The following is a 25,731-nucleotide window of genomic DNA, read 5'->3' on the forward strand; positions in this document are numbered from 1 at the left end:
TAAATTCTCTCTAATCCCAATTAAAATTGTGTGGGCCTGGACCAGGGTCCACTCTTTGGTGGGGCCTGGACTTAGGGCTAGAAAAATATGCCCTAAGAAGAAAGACTAAAGGAAGTTCTTCAGGCTGAAATAAAAGGGTATTAGACAATAACTGGAATTCACATAAAGAATATAGCTACTATAGTAAAGGTAGCAACATGAGTACATATAAAAGGTGTTTATGTTTGTAACTCTCTTTATTACCCATAACTCAAAATTATATAGTAAAAGAAAGAATAAGGGAATTTAAAAAGTACACTAGAAGTATCTTAACACAGAAGGCAGCAGTAATGGAGAGAGAGAGAGAGAGGAATAAAAAGCATGTAAGACAAAAAAAATAAAGAGCAAAAGTGGCAGATGTAAATCCTACCTTATCAGTCATTATGACAAATATAAATGGATTAAACACTCCACCAAAAAAAAAGCAGAGAAAGGCAGAATGAATTTTTTAAAAGATCCAACTGTATGCTGTTTATAAAAGACACATTTTAGATTCAAAGACACAAATGGGTTGAAAGTAAAAAAATGGAAAAAGATATATCATGTAAACAGTAACCTGAAAAGAGCTGGAGTGGCTGTACTAACATTAGACAAAATAAACATTAAGACAAAAATGCATGAGATAAAGAAGACCTTTTATCATAATGGTTTATAAGAAATATATTTGGTCATTCAGACAACCAAAATATATGTCTCAGATATATGTGGCCTTCATCCACAGTTCCTGAAAACATTTCAGAGCCATAAAGGTGAAATGGGTGTCTTGTTATTAATGTAGGTGACTTCTGGAACCCACCCAAGGGTAGGGGCTGACCGCCAGGAGGACCAACCATGTGATTAGAGGGTTGGAACTTTCAGTCCTAGCCCTTAACCTCCAGGGAGGGAAGAGGGACTGAATACTGAATCATCTAGTGGTCAATGACTTAGTCCATCATGACTATGCAATGAAGCCTCCCTAAACCACCCCTGCCAAGGACTGGGTTCCATGAGCTTCTGGGTTGGTGAACACATGGAAATTAAGAAGAGTGGTGCCCCTGGAGAGGGCATGGAAGCTCACTGCTGTTTCCCCATACTTCATCCTATATATCTCTTTATCTGGCTGTTGATTTGTATCATTTATCATATCCTTTCATAAACTGGTAAATGTATTTCCCTAAGTACTGTGAGCCACTTTAGCAAATTAAAAGAATCTAGGGAGGAGGTTGTTGGAACCTCCAATCTATAGCCAACAGGTCAGAAGCACAAGAGCCTGGTGTAACAATCTGGAGTGTGCCACTGGTGTCTGAAGTAGGAGTTCAGGAGTGGGGGCAGTCTTGTAGGACTAAATGCTAGCTCTAGGTAGTAGTGTAAGAATTGAATAGAATTCTTGGACACCTTTCTGGTTTCCAAAAATTCTTGGTGTTGTGTGTGTGGGAACCCTCTGACATGTTGTAATTGGGTCCAGGAACCTAAAAGAGACATTACATACTGAAAAAAGGGTCAATCTATCAAGAAAATATAACATTTATAAATATATGTGCCTCTAACAATAATAGAGTCCCAGTATAAATGAAGCAAAAACTAACAGAATTGAAGGGAGAGAGAAATGATTCAACATAGTTGGAAATTTTAATATCCCACTTCCAGTAATGAATAGAACAATTAGAAAATCAATGAGGAGACATGACTTGAACAACACTATAAAGAACTGGACATCTATAGAACACTCCTCCCAACAACAGCAGAATACCATTTTTCTCAAGAGCATATGCAACATTCTCCAGAATGTTCCGTATGTTAGGCCATAAACAACTCTTAATACATTTGAAGGACTGGAATAATACAAAGTATGTTCTCCAGCCACAATGAAGTAAAATTGGAAATTAATGAAAGAAGGAAATTTGGGAAAGTCACATATATGAGAAAATTAAACAACAAACGAGTCAAAAAGAAAATCACAAGGGAAGTTAATACTTTGAGTTGAATGAAAATGAAAACATGACAAAATGTATGGTATGAAGCTATTGCATGGGAAAAATATAACAAAATGTCATTGACTTAACTGCTGTAGTGTTGAAATAAATTTTAAATTTTTAAATACACCCTATTAATTCAAAAACTCAATCACTGAGTTAAGATAATATGGAGAAAGTGTATGTTTTTTCAGAAATATGTACCTCTGAAACAAATAATACATTATATGTTAAAAAAGAAAAGAAAAAGAAGAAGATAGCAGGAAAGGAAGAATGGGGGGGGAATCAGAGGGGAAGACGAACCATGAGAGACTATGGACTCTGAGAAACAAACTGAGGGTTCTAGAGGGGAGGGGGGTGGGGGGATAGGTTAGCATGGGTATTAAAGAGGGCACGTACTGCATGGAGCACTGGGTGTTATACGCAAACAATGAATCATGGAACACTACATCAAAAACTAATGATGTAATGTATGGTGATTAACATAACAATAATTAAAAAAAGAAAAAAGAAACCTACAATGACTAGGAGAAAAAAATGATTAAAGTAAATCTTGCAAACTCGTAAAAAAAAAATGTATGGTATGAAGCTAAAGCGGTGCTTAGAGGGAAATTTATAGCTGTAGACACCTATGTTAAAAAAGAAGAAATAAACCAACAACCTAACCTGCTCTCTTAAGAAACCAGAAAAACAACAAATTAAACCCAAGCAAGAAGGAAGAAAATAATAAGGATTAGGGCAGAAACAAAAGACAGAATAGAAAAACAATAGACATGATCACTAAAACCAAAAGTTGGTTCTTTGACAAGATGAACAAAATGGACAAACCTTTAGCTATATTAACAACAATAAAAAAGACACAAATTACTAAAATTAGGAATGAAAGAAGGAACATTACACCGAACATAAAGAAGTGAAGAAAAGGCGCTACTCTGAACAATCGTAAGTCAATAAATTAGAAAGCCTAGGTGAAATGGGAAAACACCAAAACTACTGAAACTGACTTAAAAAAAAGGAGAAAATGTGAATAGATCTTTAATAAGTAAAGAGATTTAATCAATAATAAAAATTAAAAACAAATAAAACAAAAAATTCCCCACAAAGAAAAACTTAGAACTATGGTGAATTCTACAAACATTTAAAGATGAATTAACAGTAATCCCTCAAAAACTCTTCCCAAAAGTTACTTACCAAATCATTTTAAGAGGCCAGTATTACCTTGATACCAAAACCAAAGACATCACAAGAAAACTATAAAAAATATCCCTTATTTATAACAATTCAAAAATCCTCAACAAGATATTAGCAAGCCAAATGAAACAACATATAAAAAGGATTATACTCATGAGCAAGTAAAATTTATCCCCAAAATGAAAGCTTGGTTCAACATTTGAAATCAAACAATGTAATATACCATAGTAATAAAGGACAAAATCTACAAGATTATCTTGATAGCATAGAAAATGCAATTGACAAAATCCAACATACTTTCATGATAAAAACTCTCCAAATTAGGAATAGAAGGGAATCTTCTCATCCTGTTAAAGGGCATTTAGAAAAAGGCCAGAGCTAATATCGTACTTAATAGTGACAGACTGCAAGCTTTCCCCCTAAGATCAGGAACAAGACAAGGATATCTGTCTGCTCTCAACATTCTATTATATTGGATTCTATATCCAGCATTATACTGGAGATTCTAGCCAAGGCAATTACACAAGGAAAAGAAAGGGCAGCAAAACGTGAAAGGAAGAAATAAAACTATCTCTATTTTCAGATGATACATTCTTTTTTTTTTTAAAGATTTTATTTATTTATTTGAGGGAGAGAGAGAGAGAGGGAACACAAGAATGGGGGAGCTGGAGAGGGAGAAGCAGGTTCCCCGCTGATCAGGAAGCCCAATGCGGGGCTCGATCCCAGGACGTTAGGATCATAACCTGAGCTGAAGGCAGACGCTTAACAACTGAGCCACCCAGGCGCCCCAAGATGATACATTCTTATATAGAAAAAATATAAGATATTGTCATGATTGCAAAACTCCCCTAACTGACCTACAGATTCAAGGCAAACTCTATCAAATTACAGCTTCCTTTTTTTTTTTTGCAGAAATGGAAAAGCTGACTCTAAGATTCATATAGAAACATAAGCATCCAGAATTATCAGAACAATCTTGGAAAAAAAAAAAGACAAAGTAGGAGGACTCTTGCATCTTGATTTCAAAACTTACTATGAAGCTACAGTAATCAAGACTGTGTGGTTCTGGCATAGGAAAGACATATAGACCAGTGGAACAGAATTGAGAGTCTAGAATAAATCCATACATCTATGGTTAATTGGGTTTTGACAAGGGAGCCAAGACTATTCAAAAGAATGAACAGCCTTTCAACAAATGGTGCTCGGACAACTGGATAACCACAGACAAAATAATCAAGTTGAACCTCTACCTCAACCCATATATAAAATTAACTCAAAATGGAACAAAGACCTAAATATGTAAAACTATAAAATTCTTGTTGGATAGACCCTTTAAGTATGATATAGTGTCCTTCCTCATCTCTTATTATAGTCTTTGGTTTAAAATCTAACTTGTCCGATATAAGGATTGCCACCCCAGCTTTCTTTTGGTGTCCATTAGCATGGTAAATGGTTTTCCACCCCCTCACTCTAACAATTGTAAATATCTATGCCCCTAACATGGGAACAGCCAATTATATAAGGCAATTAATAACGAAAGCAAAGAAACACAAAGAAAACAATACAATAATAGTGGGGGACTTTAACAGCCCCTCGCAGAAATGGACAGATCATCTAAGCAAAAGATCAACAAGGAAATAAAGACTTTAAATGACACATTGGACCAAATGGACTTCACAGAGATATTCAGAACATTCCATCCCAAAGCAACAGAATACACATTCTTCTCTGGTGCCCATTGAACATTCTCCAGAACAGATCATATCCTAAGTCACAAATCAGGTCTCAACCGGTACCAAAAGATTCGAATCATTCCCTGAATATTTTCAGACCTCAATGCTTTGAAACTAGAACTTAATCACAAGAGGAAAGTCAGAAAGAACTCAAATACATGGAAGCTAAAGAGCATCCTACTAAAGAATGAAAGGGTCAACCAGGAAATTAAAGAAGAATTTAAAAAATTCATGAAAACAAATGAAAATGAAAACACAACTGTTCAAAATCTTTGGGATGTAGCAAAGGCAGTCCTAAGAGGAAAGTATATAGCAATACAAGCCTTTCTCAAGAAACGAGAAAGGTATCAAATACACAACCTAATCCTACACCTAAAGGAGCTGGAGAAAGAACAGCAAATAAAGCCTAAACCCAGCAGGGGAAGAGAAATAATAAAGATCAGAGCAGAAATTAATGAAATAGAAACCAAAAGAACAGTGGAACAGATCAATGAAACTAGGAACTGGTTCTTTGAAAGAATTAACAAGACTGATAAACCCCTGGCCAGACTTATCAAAAAGAAAAGAGAAAGGACACAAATAAATAAAGTCATGAATGAAAGAGGAGAGATCACAACCAACACCAAAGAAATACAAACAATTACAAGAACATATTATGAGCAACTCTATGCCAGCAAATTAGATAATCTGGAAGAAATGGGTGCATTCCTAGAGATGTATCAACTACCAAAACTGAACCAGGAAGAAATAGAGCAACTGAACAGACCTATAACCACTAAGGAAATTGAAGCAGTAATCAAAAATCTCCCAACAAAAGCCCAGGGCCAGATAGCTTCCCAGGGGAATTCTGCCAAACATTTAAAGAAGAAATAATACCTATTCTTCTGAAACTGTTCCAAAAAATAGAAATGGAAGGAAAACTTCCAAACTTGTTTTATGAGGCCACCATTACCCCGATCCCCAAACCAGACAAAGACCCCATCAAAAAGGAGAATTACAGACCAATATCCTTGATGAACATGGATGCAGAAATTCTCACCAAAATACTAGCCAGTAGGATCCAACAGTACATTAAAAGGATTATTCACCACGACCAAGGGGGATTTATCCCTGGCCTGCAAGGTTGGTTCAACATCCGCAAATCAATCAACGTGATACAATACATTAACAAAAGAAAGAACAAGAACCATATGATCCTCTCAATAGATGCAGAAAAAGCATTTGACAAAGTACAGCATCCTTTCTTGATCAAAACTCTTCAGAATGTGGCGATAGATGGTACATACCTCAATATCATAAAAGCCATCTATGAAAAACTTACAGCAAATATCATTCTCAATGGGGAAAACTGAGAGCTTCCTCCCTAAGGTCAGGAACGCGGCAGGGATGTCCACTATCACCACTGCTATTCAACATAGTATTAGAAGTCCTAGCCACAGCAATCAGACAACAAAAAGAAATAAAAGGCATCCGAATTGGCAAAGAAGTCAAACTCTCACTCTTTGCAGATGATATATTTTATGTGGAAAACCCAAAAGACTCCACCCCAAAACTGCTAGAACTCATACAGGAATTCAGTAAAGTGGCAGGATATAAACTCAATGTATAGAAATCAGTGGTATTCCTATACACCAACAAAAAGATAGAAGAAAGAGAAATTAAGGAGTTGATCCCATTTACAATTGCACCCAAAACCATAAGATACCTAGGAATAAATCTAACCAAAGAGGCAAAGAATCTGTACACAGGAAACTATAGAATACTCATGAAAGAAATTGAGGAAGACACAAAGCAATGGAAAAACGTTCCATGCTCATGACTGGAAGAACAAATATTGTCAAGATGTCAATACTACCTAGAGCAATCTACACATTCAGTGCAATCCCTATCAAAATACCATCCACTTTTTTCAAAGAAATGGAACAAATAATCCTAAAATTTGTATGGAACCAGAAAAGACCCTGAATAGCCAGAGGAATGTTGAAAAAGAAAAGCAAAGCCGGTGGCATCCCAATTCCGGACTTCAAGCTCTATTACAAAGCTGTCATCATCAAGACAGTATGGTACTGGCACAAACACAGACACATAGATCAATGGAACAGAATACAGAGCCCAGAAATGGACCCTCAACTCTATGGTCAACTCATCTTTGACAAAGCAGGAAAGAATGTCCAATGGCAAAAAGACAGCCTCTTCAACAAATGGTGTTGGGAAAATTGGACAGCCACATGCAGAAGAATGAAACTGGACCATTTCCTTACACCACACACAAAAACAGACTCAAAATGGTTGAAAGACCTAAATGTGAGACAGGAATCCATCAAAATCCTAAAGGAGAACACAGGCAGCAACCTCTTTGGCCTCAGCCACAGCAACTTCTTCCTAGAAACATCGCCAAAGGCAAGGGAAGCAAGGGCAAAAATGAATTATTGGGACTTCATCAAGTTAAAAGCTTTTGCACAGCAAAAGAAACAGTCCACAAAACTAAAAGACAACCGACATAATGGGAGAAGATATTTGCAAATGACATACAGATAAAGGGCTAGTATCCAAAATCTATAAAGAACTTCTTAAACTCAACACCCAAAGAACAAATGATCCAATCAAGAAATGGGCAGAAGACATGAACAGACATTTTAACAAAGAAGACATCCAAATGGCCAACAGACACATGAAAAATGCTCAACATCACTCAGCATCATGGAAATCCAAATCAAAACCTAATGAGACACCACCTCACACCAGTCAGAATGGCTAAAATTAACAAGCCAGGAAACGACAGATGTTGGCGGGGATGCGGAGAAAGGGGAACCCTCCTACACTGTTGGTGGGAATGCAAGCTGGTGCAGCCACTCTGGAAAAAAGTATGGGGTTCCTCAAAAAGTTGAAAATAGAGCTACCATATGACCCAGAAATTGCACTACTGAGTATTTACCCCAAAGATACAAATGTAGTGATCCAAAAGGATATAAGCACCCTATGTTTACAGCAGCAATGTCCACAGTAGCCAAACTATGGAAAGAGCCAAGATGTCCATTGACAGATGAATGGATAAAGAAGATGTGGTGTATGTATGTGTGTACACACACACACACACACACACACACACACACACACACACACACACAAATGGAATATTATGCAGCCATCAAAAGGAATGATATCTTGCCATTTGCAATGACATGGATGGAACTGGAGGGTATTATGCTGAGTGATATAAGTCAATCAGAGAAAGACATGTATCATATGACCTCACTGATATGAGGAATTCTTAATCTCAGGAAACAAACTGAGAGTTGCTGGAGTGGTGGGGGTAGGAGGGATGGGGTGCTGGGTGACAGATATTGGGGAGGGTATGTGCTATGGTGAGCACTGTGAATTGTGTAAGACTGTTGAATCACAGACCTGTACCTCTGAAACAAATATTACATTACATGTTAAAAAAAAAAAAGAAGAATATAGCAGGAAGGAAAAAATGAATGGGGGGAAATCAGAGGGGGAGACGAAACATGAGAGACTATGGACTCTGAGAAACAAACTGAGGGTTCTAGAGGGGAGGGGGTTGGGGGGGATGGGTTAGCCTGGTGATGGGTATTAAAGAGGGTTCGTACTGAATGGAGCACTCGGTGTTATATGCAAACAACGAATCATGGAACACTACATCAAAAACTAATGATGTAATGTATGGTGATTAACATAATAAAATTTAAAAAAATAAATAAAACTTCAAAAAAAACTATAAAATTCTTAGAATAAAAAAGTGTTAATTTTTGTGGCCCTGGATTAGGCAACAGTTTCTTAGATGTAACATCTAAGGCATAAGCAACCAAAAAAAAAAAAAGGTAAACTGAACCTAATAAAAATCTAAAAATTTAAAAACAGAACCCATAGAATGGGAGAAAAATATCTGCAAATCACGTATCTGATAAGGGTCTACTATCTAGAATATATAAAGAACTCTTACAACTCAACAATTAAAAGACAAACCAGTTTACAATGGGCTACAGATTTGAATAGACATTTCTCAAAAAAGATATACAAATGGCCAATAAGCACATGAAAAGACGCTCAACATTAGTCTTTAGGGAGATCCAAATCAAAATCACAAGGTACCACTTTTCACATCTACTAGGATGGCTATTATTAAAAATCAAAAAAACCAACAGTGTTGGTGAGGATGTAGAGAAACTGGAACCTATGTACATTGCTGGTGGGAAGGTAAAATGGTCTGGCACTGTGGGGCGCCTGGGTGGCTCAGTCATTAAGCATCTGCTTTCAGCTCAAGTCATGATCCCGGGGTCCTGGGATCGAGCCCCGCATCAGCCTCCTGCTCTGCGGGAAGCCTGCTTCTCCCTCCCCTAGTCCTCTTGCTTGTGTTCCCTCTCTCACTGTGTCTCTCTCTGTCAAATAAATAAAATCTTAAAAAAAAAAAAAAAAAGGTTTGGTACTGTGGACAAGAGTCTGGTGGTTCCTCATAAAGTTAAACAAAATTACATATGACGCAGCAATTCCACTCCTACATACGTATCTCAAGTAAATACATGTATAACACACACATTTATAGCAACACTAATCACAACAGCTGAAAGGTGCAAACAATGCAATGTCTATCAATAGATGAAAAGATGAACAAGACAAACTGTGGTGTGTGTGTATATATATATACATACCACATACAAAGACACATACACAGTGAATTCTTACTCATCTGTAAAAGGAGTAAAAGGGAATGAAGTTCTGCTATGTACAACAACATGGATGAACCTCAAAAATGTTATGCTAAGAAGCCAGACACAAAAGATCACATATTGTATGATTATATGAAATATCCAGAATAGGTAAATCTACACAGATGGAATGCAGATTAGTGGCTGTCAGAAGTCAGGGGAAGGAGGGAATAGGGAGTGATTGCTTAATGGGAACAGGGTTTCCCTTTGGGGTGATAAAAAGGTTTTGGAACTAGAAGAGTTAGTGGTTATACAACACTTGTAAATATACAAAATGCTACTGAATTGTTCAATTTAAAGTGTTTGATTTTCTATTATGTGAATTTCACCTTAATTGAAAAAACAAAATGAGATACTTCATACCCACTTGGATGAGTATATTAATTTTTTTAAAAAGCAGACAGTAACAGGGGCGCCTGGGTGGCTCAGTTGGTTAAGCGACTGCCTTCGGCTCAGGTCATGATCCTGGAGTCCCGGGATCGAGTCCCGCATCGGACTCCCTTCTCCGCAGGGAGTCTGCTTCTCCCTCTGACCCTCTTCCCTCTCATGTTCTCTATCTCTCATTCTCTCTCTCTCAAATAAATAAATAAAATCTTTAAAAAAAAAAAGCAGACAGTAACAGATGTAGGTGAAGATGTGGAGATATTTGAATCCTCATACACTGCTGGTGGGATTGCAAAATGGCACAGCTACTTTGTAAAACACTTTGGTAGTTTCTCAAAATGAAAAAGAGTTATCCTATGACCCAGTTTTACTCCTACAGAATCGAAAACATATGCTCACATACAAAAAAAAATGTATACAAATGTTCATAGCATTATTAAACAGCGAAAATAGTGGGAACAACCTGAATGTCTATCAACTGATGAATGGCTAAATGAAGTGTGGTACAGTCACACAATATAATATTATTCAACCATAAAAAGGAATGAGATACTGACATACATTACAGTATGGATAAACCTTGAAAACATTAACCTAGCAAAGAGGCCAGAGACAAAAGGCCACATACTGTTTTATTCTATTTATATGAAATGTGGGAATAGAGACATCCATGGAGATAGAAAGTAGAACAGTGGTTGCCAGGGGCTGGGGGCAGAACAGAATGGGGAGTGACTGTTAATGGGTATCAGGTTTCTTCTTGGTGATAAAAAGGTTCTAGAATTAGATAGTGGTGATGTTGGCACAGACTTGTGAATAAACTAAGAAACCATAAAATTGTATATTTTAAGAAGGTGAATTGACAGTATATTAATTATATCTCAATAATAAAAGGTACTAGATCAGACAATCCATCTAAAAATAAAATGAACCTTGCATGATATATGAAAATTAACTAAAAATGGATCATTGACCCATGTAAGACCTAAAACTATAAAAGTTCTAGAGAACTAAAAGGAAAATCTTTGTGATTTTAGGCTGGGCAAAAATTTCTCAGATATGACACAAAGGGTATGATCCAAAAATTAAAAAACTGACAAGTTGGATTTCATCAAAATGTGAAACTTCTGCTCTTTGAAAGAGCATTAAAAACAAGGCATAAAATGGAAGAAAAAATATGTTAAGCACTTAGAAGATTTGCACATATACAAAAAGTATGAATTTTTTATGTAAGAATCAACACGAGACTATTTTAAAATCTCTGAAAAATCAATAATAAGAAAACTGAATTAAAATGGTTAAAATATTTGAAGAGATACTTAAACTTGTGGATAACCAATAAACAGATGAAAAGATGCTCAATATTATTAATCACTAGAGAAATGCAAATTATAGCCACAATGATATGCCAGTATACACCAGTTAGAATGGCTAAGACCAAAAGGACCAACAATACCAAGCACTGGTGAGAATGCAGAGAAAGTGGAGCTCTTTTATACTATTGATGGAAGGCAAGATTCTTTGGAAAACAGCTGCTGAATAGTTTACTATGTCAAATATTTATTTCCCATAGGATCTAGAATTCCAACTCCTGATAATTAGCCAAGAGAAATAAAAATACACGTTCATATGTGAATATTATATAGGCTTTATTCATAATTGCCAAAATTTACCAACTCAAATGTCCTTCAAGTGGCAAATAGGTAAAGAAATTGTGATATATCCATATAATGGAACATAAACAACTGATACACACAACAAGAACTTGGATGAACTTCAAATGCCTTATGCTAAATAAAAGAAGCCAGACTTAAAATGTTGCATGTTGTATGATTCCATTTCTGGGATATTCTGGTAAAGACGTAACTATAGGAACAGAAGAACAGGTCAGTGGTTGCCAAGGGATGGAGGCAGAGGAAGAGGTTAATGATAAAGAGGCACAAGGGACCTTCCTGAGGTGATAGAAGTGTTCTGTATTTTGATTGTGGTGGTGGTTACATAATTGTGTTGGTCAAAACTCACAGAACTGTACAGTAAAAAAAAGGGTGTATTTCACTATGTATATTATAACTTAATAAGCCTGACTTCAGAAAAACATAGCTTTACAATGAATACACATTTGAAAAATATCAAATTAGACCTAAGAAAAAAATGGGACTCTGTATAAGCATTATCATTTGGCCTAATAGAACCTCTCTAATGAGCCAGTATCTTTCAGCCCCATCAACTTACACTTAGCCTACGTTCAGACAAATAAAATCAGACAAGCAAACTGTTTTAATCACAGACATACAGCATTTGCCTTAGCCATGTAACATTCCCTACATTTTAAGCAAAAAGCATTCATGAATAGTATCCACCAATTTTCCAAATTTTAAAAAGCATAGTGGAGGACAAACTGACACCAGTAAGTCCTTATCATAGGAAGTGAGCTTTTTAAAAAGATTCTTAGGTTAGACTATTTTTCAAATCACTAGGGTTTAGTCACTAAACCACAGATTGCCTGCCAGAGTGGTGAACTGTATTAGAGCTTGGGCTCAGAATTTATCTTTTCTTCTCTCTCCAATTCTTAAATTACAAGTTCACACATACATGGTAATATGGTGATGGTAATATGAATACTATTTAATTGGGCCAGAGGCCAAGAAGCAATCAAGGATTGATTGTTATATTGACATGTGTTGCAGAATTTACTGTCTGGGGTAGGCTAATTCTCCTTGACAGTCCAGATAATTCCAGATAACATAATCTTTATGCTCTTCAAAATTTGAAACACAAACAGCAATGTTTTAAAGACTGGCTTTTGTTTTATTTTAATAAGAATTGTATTTGTGAAGGGCGCTTGGGTGGCTCAGTTGGTTAAACGACTGCCTTCGGCTCAGGTCATGATCCTGGAGTCCCGGGATCAAGTCCCACATCAGGTTCCCTGCTCAGCGAGGAGCCTGCTTCTCCCTCTAACCCTCCCCCCTCTCATGTACTCTCTCTCTCTCTCTCATTCTCTCTCTCTTAAATAAATAAATAAATCTTTAAATAAAAAAAAAGAATTGTATTTGTGTCTCTGGCCATTCTATCTTTTTAGAACCCAGAAAAGAGTATATTGCAGATGAAGTGACAGATGCTAACAGGTACTTAGGAAGTCTTTAAAACAAAACAAAACAGCATTGTCAGCAATGATCTCTTTGCCTCCCACAGGGCCATCAGCTCACTCTCAAGGGACTTCCTGGCTAAAATACTCAGTGAACACTAGGGCCAGAGCCAGTCATGACTCTGGCCCACACCAGATGCTCAACAAGAGAACGCTGCCCAGAAGCAGCCCCGTGCTGCCGTGACTGGAGTGCTCGGTGTTGCACCCACCTCAATGGCTCCTTTATCCTCCCACAGCCTGGTATTCGACAAAATAACCCATCTCCTCAGTAAGATAAGCTGATACCGGAGGCAGAAATACAGAAGGAAATACAGTGAAATATCAACAAAGAAAATGTGGAATACCTTGTTTTTAGCTAAATCCTTTTCCAAATTGCATTTTTCTTGCGCTATTTCTTTCTCTGTTTTATTAACCTGCCCAAGGAGGGGAAAAGAAATGGGTCCATTTTAAAGCAGCTGGCAGGCTCTACAGTAGCAGACACACCCTGCATGTTAGTTAATACCTACACTGCAGAGATAGCACATCCTCTCAGAAAAGGGGCCACTCAGGCAGTCTTTGAGGCAGAGCAGACTTCACAAATAGCCCTGAAATTAGAAAGACACGTCTGCATGTCAGACTGCTGCTTCCTTCCTAAAGAGGAAGACAGAGCTGTTCCCCCTTAACCTCCATTGTCCCATGCCTTCAGGGGAAATCAGCTTTTTATAATCTGACCCCTTAGCTATCATGAGGATGTGTGAGCTATTAGTTAATGCTATAAAAGGGTACCCTGTTTGGCACAGTCTACTTCACATGCTAAAAGACAGAGATTAGCCACCTAAAGATTTCTTTAATGGGAAACTCAGACAAACTGCATCTGGGCTGTATTTCTTATCTTTTGCACTTAAAATAGTTTTAAAGCAAGATCACCGCCACAACCAGGAGGTAACATAAATCTGCTTCTACCTACCTCTCCCTGAAATCTTTCTTTCTCCTCTAGCAGAGACTTCTTCTCTTGGATTGATGTTTCCAATTCACCTCGCAATCTTGCAATAGTTGTTTCTAGCAGCTCTTTCTGCAAGGCTGTCCTCTTCTCAGCATCCTGTGCTTTCTGGATACACTGATTATGCTCAAGGATTACACGGTCTCTGGAAGAAGACAAGGAGGAGATGTGAGCGTTAAACGAGAGTTCTTTAACTAACTAAAACATGAACTAAAGTTCATGTTCTCCAAGAACATATTGGCCAAGAGCAGTTACCAAAATGTTCTAACAAGACTAGTTCCTTGGGGGCAAAGTCTTTATTTTATCTTTGTGTCTGGCCCAAGAAAAGCAGAATTAAACGTTTCCATTAAAGATAAGAAATACAAATGCAAGAACAAAAGATACAGAAGTTGCCTATAATTTACTTACAGATGTGCTTGGAGTTGGATTTTCTCATTCTGAACAGTCTGTAGCTCAGTAGCGATACTGGCATGGGCTGCATCCAGGAGTAAGTTCTGTTCTTGAAATGTCTGTGTCATCATTTTCTGCTCTACCTGAGTTTTGGAAGTAATATTAAAAGCTGAGATGCCAGAAAGTCATTTAATAGGGTACCAATGAAAATAACTGATCAAATATACTGAATTAGCTTATGAAAGAAAAAATTTTATATAAATAAAACCTCTTTTTAAAGAATTTAATGTTCAGCTTTCTCTTTGTCCCCACTCTGACCTGACCACAATTCTATTTTACAGCTCTACCAGCCAACAGTGAAGATGCATTATTTACCCAGCCTGTTGCGAAATTTATAAAACTCTTAACATGAACATATTTTTAGATATAAAATTCTACTAGGAATATTTTGGTACTTTGAAATTTCAATATGATACATATTTTATTTTTAAAAAACATCAATATGTATAAAGTGAAAAGATCTCTTCACTTATACTCCCCCTCCTTAAAATAATCCCACTCTCCAGGGACAATCATGTTAATAATTTGGTATGAATTCTTTTGAAAATATTTGAAATTGCACTCAGATACTGTTACAGAAGGAGAACTATATGGCAATACCTAGGAGATATTGTGGGTTCACTTCCAGACCACCACAATAAAGTGAACAGTACAATAAAGCTAGTCTAATTTTTTATTTCCCATTGCATATACAAGTCATAGTCTATTAGCTGTGTAGTAGCATTATGTCTTAAACAATGTACATAATTTAAAAATACTTTTTTCATAAAAATGCTAACCATCATCTGAAGTCTCAGTGAGTCATAATCTTTTTGCTGGTGGAGGGTCTTGCCTTGGTGTTGATGGCTGCTGACTTATCAGGGTGGTGGCCGCTGAAGGTTAGGGTAGTTGTGGCAGTTTCTTAAAACAAGACAACAGTGAAGTTTGCCACATTGATTGACTCTCCCTTTCATGAGCGATTTCTCTATAGCATGTGATGCTGTTTGGAAAGCATTTTATCCACAGGAGAACTTCCTTCAAAATGGGAGTCAATCCTCTCAAACCCTGCTGCTGCTTTATTGACTAAGCTTATATAATATTCTAAATGCTCTGTTGTCATTTCAACAATCACAGCATCTTCACCTGGAGTAGGTTAAGAAACCACTTTCTTTGCTCATCATTCATTCAGGTTTTATCATGAGATTGTACCAATTCAGTCACATCTTCAAGCTCTTCTATTTCTAGTTCTCTTACTATTTCCGCTATATCAGCAGGTACTTCCTCCACTGAAGTCTTGAAGCCCTCAAAGGCATCAGTGAGGGTTGAAATTCATTTCTTCAAAATTCCTGTGAGTGTTGATGTTTTGGCCTCTTACCATGAATCACGAATGTTCCTATTTATGGCAGCTATAGCTTTGTGAAATAGATTTCTTAAACAATAAGACTAGAAAATTGAAATTACTCCTTGGTTCATGGACTGAAGAATAGATGTTGCGTTAGCAGGCATGAAAACATTAATTTTGTCCATCTCTATCAGAACTCTTGGGTGACCAAGTACATTGTCAATGAGTAGTAATATTTTGAAACGAATCTTTTTTCTGAGGATTAGGTCTCAGCAGGGGGCTTAAAATTTTCAGTAAATCATGTTGTAACCAGATGTGCTGTCATCCAGGCTTTGTTGTTCCATTTATAGAGCATAGGCAGAGTAGATTTAGCACAATTCTTAAGGGTCTTAGGATTTTCGGAATGGTCAAGGAACACTGGCTTCGACTTAAAGTCACCAGCTGTGTTAGCCACAAACAAAGGGCCAGCTTCGCTCTTTCTCTTCAACGAGTTGGCCAAGCAGCAGATGCACAGATGTAGATTTTTGTGAAGACTCTGACCCCCACTCTGACCCTGCAGATTGTGCCCAGTGACACCATTTAGAATGTCAACGTCAAGAGGTGCCTTGGTGGCTCAGTTGGTTAAGTGTCTGGTTCCTGATTTCAACTCAAGTCATGTCTCAGGGTCGTGAGATTGAGGACCCGTGTCAGGGCTCTGCACTGAGCGTGGAGCCTGCTTAAGAATCTCTCTCTCTCTGGGATGCCTGGGTGGCTCAGTCGGTTAAGTATCTGCCTTTAGCTCAGGTCATGATCCTGGAGTCCCAGGATGACACCCCACTTCGGGCTCCCTGCTCAGCAGGGAGTCTGCTTCTCCCTCTTCTTCTGCCCCTCCCCTCATTTCTGCTCTCTCTCACTCACTCACTCTCTCTAAAATAAAATCTTAAAAAAAAAAGATTCTCTCTCCTTCTCTCCTTTCCCTGCTCTCTCTAAAAAAAAAAAAAAAAAAAAAGTCAAAGCCAAAATCCAAGACAAGGAGGGCATCCCCCAATTGGCAGTATCTGATTTTTGCAGGCAAACAGCTAGAGGATGGCTGCACTCTCTGAGACTACAATATCCAGAAAGAGTTCACCCTGTAGTGGGTGTTTTGTCTGTGGGGCTGCATCATCACATCATCGAACCTTCCGTCCTCTAGCTCACCCTGTCACAACTGGGACATGATTACCTGCTCCAAATGTTATGCTTGCCTGCAGCCCCGCGCTGTCAGTTGCTGCAAGAAGCGCAGCCACACCAACAACCTGTGCCCCAACAGGATGGTCAACTAAGGCCCTTCCATCAGCTTTTCCTTCGCCCACAGGGCAGCCTCCTGCCCAAGCCCCATTGCCTGTAGCTTCAATAAAGTTTCCCTTACATTGAGTGGGAGAAAAAAAAACAACAAAAAGCCTGTTTTGAAGCCAGGCATTGACTTCCTCTCTAGCGCTGAAAACCCTAAAGGCATCTTCCAATGGCATCTGTTGTTTAATGTAGCCACCTTCATTAATTATCTTCTAGATCTTCTGGAGAACTTGCTGCAGCTTCTACATCAGCACTTGCTTCACCTTGCACTTTTACGTTATGGAGACCGCTTCTGTCCTTAAACCTCATGAACCACCCTGCTAGCTTCCAACTCTTCCTCTGCAGCTTCCTCACCTCTCTCAGCCTTCATGGAATTGAAGAGAGTAAGGCTCTTGCTCTGGTTTTGGCTTTAGTCTAAGGGAATGTTGTAGATGGATTGATCTTCTATCCAGATCACTAAAACTTTCGCCATATCAGCAATAAGGCTGTTTCACTTTCTTATCATTCATGCGTTCACTGGAGTAGCATTTTTAATTTCCTTCAACAGCTTTTCCTTTGCCTTCACAACTTGGCTAAATGTTTGATGCAAGAGGCCTATCTTGGCTTTTGACATGCCTTCGTCACTAAGCTTAATCATTTCTAGTTTTTGATTTATAATAAGAGATGTGAAACACTTCATGTGAATACTTAGAGACCATTGTAGGGGTTATTAACTGGCCTAATTTCAATATTGTTGGGTCTCAGGAAATAGGAGGTCTAAGAAGAGGGAGAGGTATGGGGAAGAGCCAGTCAAAGCAGCCAGAACACACACATTTTTTAAGTTTACCGTCTTAAATGGGCATGGTTTGTGGTGCCTCAAAACAATTACAATAATATATCAAAGATCAGAGATCACCAGAAGAAAAATAATAATGAAAAAGTTTGAAATGCCCTGAGAAGTGCCATAATGTGACAAAGAGGCACAAAATGAGCAAATGCTATTGACAAATGGCACCAACAGACCTACTAGATGCAGGATTGCCACAAACATTCAAGTTGTAAAAAATGCAATTGTCTGCAAAGCACAATAAAACAACATATGCCTGTAATTGTTTTGCACAATTTATTTCCTCTGGCTCACCATTTTGGACTTCTCAAAACATAACATTTTTATTTTTTATTTTTTAAAGATTTTATTTGACAGAGAGAGACACAGCGAGAGAGGGAACACAAGCAGCAGGAGTGGGAGAGGGAGAAGCAGGCTTCCCACTGAGCGGGGAGCCCAATGTGGGGCTCGATCCCAGGACCCTGGGATCATGACCTGAGCTGAAGGCAGATGCTTAACGACGAGCCATCCAGGTGTCCCTCAAAACATAACATTTTTAGACACATCCCTTCTACCTACAACTTATAAACCTTTTGCAAGTATACAATTAACAATTACTTCTGTAAACATATTTTAAAACACTTTTATCTTAATACTTGACTGCAAAACAAACCTTCACACCTTTGGAAAATAAAATCCCATTTGTGTAACAAGTTAAAAAATGTTTGTGAAAGTGTGAAGACATGTCACATTATTCTACTAAACTGTTAAGTCCATGAAAGTAGAGATTTTGTCTTGTTCACCACTATAATCCCATCTAGACCTAGCATCATACCTGCACAGAGTAAACACTAAGTGCTTGTTGAATTAATGAAAAATATTTATTATCTGTTATATGCAGTGGTAAGCACTATGGGAAATAGCAAAGATGTATAAGATGATGCCTCCAGTTCTAGGAAGCTCACAATGTTATCCAGGAAATGAGCCATGCATATAAACTGCTACGGAATGCAAAATAGAGAGGCAGCATAATGTAACAATTAAAAGCATTGACTCTGCAGTCAGACCTTGGTTTCAATCCAGCTCTACCCCTTACTAGGTATGTGACTTCAGGCAAGTTGATATACTTCTCTAAACCTCATTTTCCTTATTTATAAGATGAGGATAATAAATATTCCTTTACATACTGGCTGCAAGAATTAAAGGAGGTAATATATGTAAAATCATTAGTATAATGCATGGTATATACTAAGTATGCTCCCAAAAAAGTGACAACTATTATTATGAGAGTCTGTTTAATGTCCTAGGAGTAGGAGTTAACAGAGAAAACTCATTCCCTCTTGTTTGAGTGAGCAAGCTTCCTGATTTGAGTCTTAAAGAAAAAACAGAATTTCAAATAGCTGAAGATGAAATAAAGACCATTCTCAGTAGAGGGAATGGCATAAGCAAAATGGGAAACCACAGGTGTTTGAGGAAATGGTATTTGGGACAGGTAATTACTTTTCTTAAAGTAATGGTATTTGAGAAGAAACCATTAGGACTGAGTATAAGGCTAAATGACCCCCTGATGAAAACTGAAAACCACTAATCAAAAAATAAAATAATTCAGTAAATTTCTTGGAACTGTTAAAGTATTTTATTTACCCACTTGGTCATACACATTTCCTAGTTTCTTAGCCAAGGAGTTTTCTTGTGATTCTATCAGAAATTGACTAGTATTAAATGAATACCTGCAGAATGGCTTGGTGGTCAGCAATAATTCTGGCATTTTCCATACTAACAGTCTCAAGCATGCTGTTCAGCTCTGAACACTTTCTAGTCAGCTGGTCATTCGAAACCTAAGACGATATGTACAGCAAGTCATAGATCTCTCCAGTAAATATTTTTACTTAACATATTTTTAATGATGGTATAGTATTTCATTCTGTATGTGAATCTAATTTATTTAACTTATCTCCAATTGATATTTCATTAGGTAATACTTTCAAATATTTGGAGTCAATACCCCACATAATTCTAAATCAAAACGTTCATCTGGTAGAGCAACTGAAGCATTCAACGGTTTACTGATCTCCTGTTCACAATTTTGAACACTGGTGAGACAGAGCAAGATATCTACAGAATGAACTTTACAATGTAGATGCCTAGCCAAGATTACAGAAATTCATTCCCAAAATTAGATGAGCATTCAGAATTGTTTAGCTAATAATACAAACTGTCTAAGCTCTTTCACCACCAATTACAGTATCCATAAGAGCAAAATATAGATAATTGTACCTTTTCACAAGACAGATCATCCAAAATTAAAAATCTTTTGTGCAACAAATTTATCAGATAATTCTGTTGTCTTTTTGATATTTGAAATTTTTATTCCTGAAGAAAACATTTATTCATCAGTTGTTTTAGCAAAGTGTATTTGCCAAGGATTTTTTTTTAAGTTTAAGCCCAATAGAGGGCTTGAACTCATGACCCTGAGATCAAGACCTGAGCTAAGATCAAGAGTCAGATGCTCAACAGAATGAGCCACCCAGGCACCCCAAGGACCTTATCTTTTGTTATTATTTTTTAAAAGATTTTATTTATTTATTTGACAGAGAGAGATAGCGAGAGAGAGAGAGCACAAGCAGTGGGAGTGGGAGAGGGAGAAACAGGCTCCCCACTGAGCAGGGAGCCCGATGGCAGGGCTCGATCCCAGGACCCTGGGATCATGACCCAAGCCAAAGGCAGACGCTTAATGACTGAGCCACCCAGGTGCCCCAGATCTTATCCTTTAATGAACAAGTTCTTCAAGGATGGGGACAAATAACTCTATAGGATCAATTTAAAAAAACACTCAAAAAATGATAACAAGAAAGTAAAGAAATGAAAAACTATCCGGGAAGCATAAGTGGTAGTATAGTAAAGAAGTAAGGAACACGTTCAGGGCATTTTAAAATTATAACCAGATGTACAAACTATTCACCAAGGAATACCTAGAGGTAAGACAGAGATGAACTCCTGATCCTTGAAAAGAATAATTTTCTTTGGAGCCAGAAGGCCTAAGCTCAAATTCTAACTCTGCCATTTATTACCTATGTTATTGAACTTCTTTGTATATCAACTTCCTTATCATTAAAATGAGAATAATAAGCTTCTATAGTACTGCTATTACAAGCATTACAATTTGTTAGTAACATAAGGTGCTTATAATTATGCCTGGAACATAGAATGGGTTTGGTAAATGTTAATTACTACTACCAGAGCAAGAGTATTTTCATTATTTTATAAAATAACACATTTATTTTCTATTTTATCATAGAGTATAGCAACATTATGATCCCAACACTGAAGTAATCAAATTGTACTAACAAAAAGTTTTTTAAGTGATTAATACCATTTCACTGACCCTATGAGAATTAACTTCTTTGCCTGCATGCATGCGCGTGCGCACACACACACACACACACACACACACACACACACACACACACACATCAGCTAAATTTGGCAACCACCATCCCACAGAAAACAGTTACACATAACTCTAAAATCCGGCAAGCATTTATTATGTTTCTACTGTGCTGTTTGTTATAAAAGATACAAAGAAAGTGTAAGCATAGCCAGTGGCACTGAACTGCTTAGTTCATAGGTGTAGATGAAAGTTATATATTTAATGAGTAAATTATAAAGCAAACAAAGACAAAATGTAAATTAGTGCATGATTTAGCAGTGTATCTCATATACTTATGTGTCATAGGAGATTTGGTGAAATGGGAAATGTAGTTTATGTGATAATGGTTCATAGATGAAATAGATTTTAAGAAAATAAAAAATTTGGATGATGGCAATGGTATGAATTTATACAATTAGAATCAATCTTTGTTCTTGGTTTTTTAATTGAACAAAATTATGCAACATGTAAACACAAAAATGGAAAGATTTACCTGTGCTTTTGTGATGGGGAAAGGACAATTTCTTCAATAAATGGTGTTGGAAAAACTGGACAGGCACATGCAAAAGAATGAAACTAGACCACTACCTTGTACCATACATAAAAATTAATTCAAAATGGATCAAAGACTTGAACATAAGACCCGAAACCATAAAATTTCTAGAAGAAAACATAGGTAATTTTCTTGGTCTCATACCAAAAGCAAAAATAAACAAGTGGAACTATATCAAACTAAAAATGCTGTGCTTCTGCACAGCAAAGGAAACCATCAACAAAATGAGAAGGCAACCTACTGAATGGGAGAAAATATTGGCAATCATACATCAATATCATATATATAATAAGGGATTAATATCCAAAATATATAAAGAACTTATAAAACTCAGTAGCTTAAAAAAACCTGATTAAAAAATGGGCCAAAGATCTGAACAGACATTTTTCAAAGAAGACATACAGATGGCCAACAGGTACATGAAAAGATGTTCAACATCACTAATCATCAGGGAAATGCAAATCAAAACCACAATGAGATATCACCTCACAAGAGAATGAGATATCACCTCACATGAGAATGGTTATTACCAAAAAGACAAGAAATAACAAGTATTGGAGAGACTGTGGAGAAAAAGGAATCCTTGGGCACTGTGGAAGGGAATGTAAATTGATACAGCCACCGTGGAAAACAGTACAGAGGTTTCTCGAAAACTTAAAACTAGAACCACCATATGACCCAGCAATTCCACTTCAGGGTATTTATCTGAAGAAAACAAAAATACTAACTCAAAAAGATATCTGCAACCCTACATTAACTGCAGCATTATTTACAATAGACAAGATATGGAAATAACCTAAGTGTCCATTGATAGATGAATGGATAAAGAAAATATGGTATGTGTGTATATAGATAGGTACAGATATTATTCAGCCACAAAAAAGAATTTACTCTTGCCATTTGCAACAACATGGATGGACCTTGAATGTATACTAAATGAAATATGTCAACCAGAGGAAGAAAATACCATATAATCTCACTTATATGTGGAATCTTTAAAAAAATGAAAAACAAAATACCAAGTTCACACAGGTGGGTGCCAGAGGAAGGAGGTATAAAGGATGGGAGAAACTGGTAAGAGGGGTCAAAAGGTATAAACTTCTCATTAGAAAATAATTGAGTCATGGGGATATACTGTGCAGCATGATGACTATAGTTAATAACATTGTACTGCATTTTTGAAAGTTGTTAAGAGAGTGAATCTTAAAAGTACTCGTCACAAGAAAAAAAATTTTTAACTATATATAGTGATGGACGTTAACTAGAATTATTGTGATCATTTTGCAATGTATACAAATACTGAATCACTATGTTGTACACCTGAAATATAATGTTATATGCCAATTATACCTATCATGATGGTATGAATTAATATAATCAGGATTAATTTGTTCTTGGTTCCTTAATTAAACAAAATAAAGTAACATCTAAAAACTATAGAAATGATAAGATCTTACCTGTGCTTTTTCTGATGTTTCATGAAGGGATACTATTTCAGACCTCAAATATGCATTTTCTTCATGTTCCTTGTTGAAAGACCTCTGCACATTCTATAAGAGCAAAAACATAAGTTCTCTCCTTTCTTACATGTAAGAGCTATTACGAATATCTCTATCAAAATACCTGTTCTGTATTTTGGCTACTAGGAGTTCAAGTTTTTTTTCTTTTTTTTGTATTATGTTCAATTAGCCAACATATAGTACATAATTAGATTTTGATGTTGTGTTCAAAGATTCATTAGTTGTGTATAACACCCAGTGCTCTAGTACTAATGATATATATAGTGTCTTGTAAAGAATTTTTAAAAATCTTGGTATCTTCAACTCTCAAACTTCTCTTTTTAAATAAATTATAAAAACTGTTTATTAAAAATGTTCTTATATGGAGTTTCAAACTGGAAAGAATTTGCCTAAAACCATAATGTAAATATTTAACTAGCATCCTCAAGTCAAGAAAGTTCTAAGATGAATAGTTGTCAGTTTATATTATATACACATTATTTTCCCTAAGCAGTTAAGATTTTTTGTGATTTCAAAGAAACACATTCAAAGATCTTTTAAAGTTTTAAGTACGTGAAGATGGTTTCATCAAGGAATACCTGGGTGTGAAGCAAAAGAAAACACCTTTGCTCTAAAAACAAACAAACAGGTGACAGGGATGTGAGTTGTGGGTTAGGTTTTCCCTAACAGGTAGTTATTGAAATGGGGAAGGGCAAAGTGCAAGTCCTCTCCCTATGGAGAGAGGACTTTTATTTTTCCAGGAGAAGCATCTCAAGGCTTAAAGTAAACATCACCTACTACAGGATTAGATAGAACCCAGAAAAATTATTCCAAACAGGATCTACACATTAAGGTTGATTTAGAAATGTATTAAGATATAAATGTGGTAATAGTTCTTTTTTTCATTTTTTATTGTGGTAAAATATAAACATAAAATTTCCCATTTTAATCATTTCTATGTGTACAGTTCACTTAAGAATATTTAAGTGTTAAGTTCAGTGGCACTAAGTATATTCACATTGTTGTGCAACCATCACTACCAAAAAGTAGTTATTTCTTATATTTCATAAAAACTTTTTTATAACAATTATTTTGCAATAAGGATAAAATGCAAATTAAGTCTCATAATTTTTGCTAATTCATCTTTTTTTCAAACCACAATAACCTGCCTGAAATGATTTCCTAATACCCAGTTGACAACAGGTCTGAATATACAACTCATTTACACTGCAACTTTTTCCTAATAAAGGCTCCAGGAGAATAAGAACAATTGTAAACCAACACGAGTGAGGAAATATTACTTAGTGAGAGAGGAAAGAACATCTCTGAACTCTACAGCCTCAAAACTTACCTTATTTTCTTCAACCAACTTGGAAATGAGTTCATCTCTAGAAACTAAAAACAAAGAGTCCACATAACTATGGTAATAATAACTTACTACAGCGACATTGAAATCACACAGTATCTTCTCCCGGAGTAGCTTGTTTTCTTTTTTTCCCCAGTCTGTATGTTGTGTAAATAAGGAGAAAGCAAGTATTTCTACCATATTTTTATAGACTGGAAATTAAGTTATGAAATTATCAATAGTCCACAGTCACGTGCAATTGTCAATGAGACATATTTTACTCCAGGCATAGAGGCTGATGCATCTGAGGGATTTTAAAGTGGAGAGGCACCTGATCAAAAGCTTTTTGTTAGAATAACAGAGGCTCAGTAAGGAAGGGGATATCAGTTTAGTAGCTGTGCAGTAACCAAAGTATAAACCAATGAAAGCTGGCTCTAAGGGAAGGACACTGAAGATGCAGAGGGAAAACACACTCCAGAAATAACAAGAAGGGAGAACTGTCAGGACTTGGTGGCTGGCTGCTGGGTTAAAGGCAAGAGATGAGTCAAGGAGAATATCTAGGGTCCAGATTTAAGCAATGGAGTGGGTGGCAGACTCTTCAACTAAATAGGGAACACAGGACGGGGAGCAGGCTTGGGGGATAGAATGAGTAAGAATGATTGCAATATTTAAGTATTCACCGTGTGTTTTGAGGTATCTGTAAGGCATCCATATATAGATGTTTAGTTGGCAGTAAGATACCATCTGGAGCTCAGAAAGATGATTTTATGTGGAAAAAAAAAAAAGATTTGAAACCACCCAGAGAGTATATACAGTGAAAATAAAACCAAAGATAGAAACAGGGAACAGTTTGGCATTGTATACCAATAG

General features: G+C 36.7%; 1 protein-coding gene across 5 annotated transcripts in view; it reads right to left on the bottom strand.

Annotated features, from left to right (window-relative positions):
• CCDC150 (coiled-coil domain containing 150) overlaps positions 1-25,731 on the bottom strand; it is a 78,061-nt gene that overhangs the window by 32,504 nt on the left and 19,826 nt on the right. For 2 of the 5 annotated variants that reach the window (XM_028124032.2, XM_028124021.2), the window contains exons 8-13: positions 24,868-24,911; positions 23,475-23,567; positions 19,765-19,872; positions 14,556-14,680; positions 14,115-14,292; positions 13,513-13,581 (exon numbers count right to left, since the gene is read on the bottom strand). In XM_028124032.2, coding sequence (XP_027979833.1) covers positions 13,513-13,581; positions 14,115-14,292; positions 14,556-14,680; positions 19,765-19,872; positions 23,475-23,567; positions 24,868-24,911 — 617 coding nt within the window. Of the gene's footprint in view, positions 1-13,512; positions 13,582-14,110; positions 14,293-14,555; positions 14,681-19,764; positions 19,873-23,474; positions 23,568-24,867; positions 24,912-25,731 lie in introns of all 5 variants that reach the window. The other 3 variants (XM_088021613.1, XM_028124041.2, XM_088021612.1) reach the window with 3 other exon arrangements.

This window comes from Eumetopias jubatus, unplaced genomic scaffold (genome assembly GCF_037043125.1).
Source record: "Eumetopias jubatus isolate StellerSeaLion01/CBP00866 unplaced genomic scaffold, mEumJub1_p1.0 scaffold_3, whole genome shotgun sequence".
NCBI classification, from domain to species: Eukaryota; Metazoa; Chordata; class Mammalia; order Carnivora; family Otariidae; genus Eumetopias; species Eumetopias jubatus.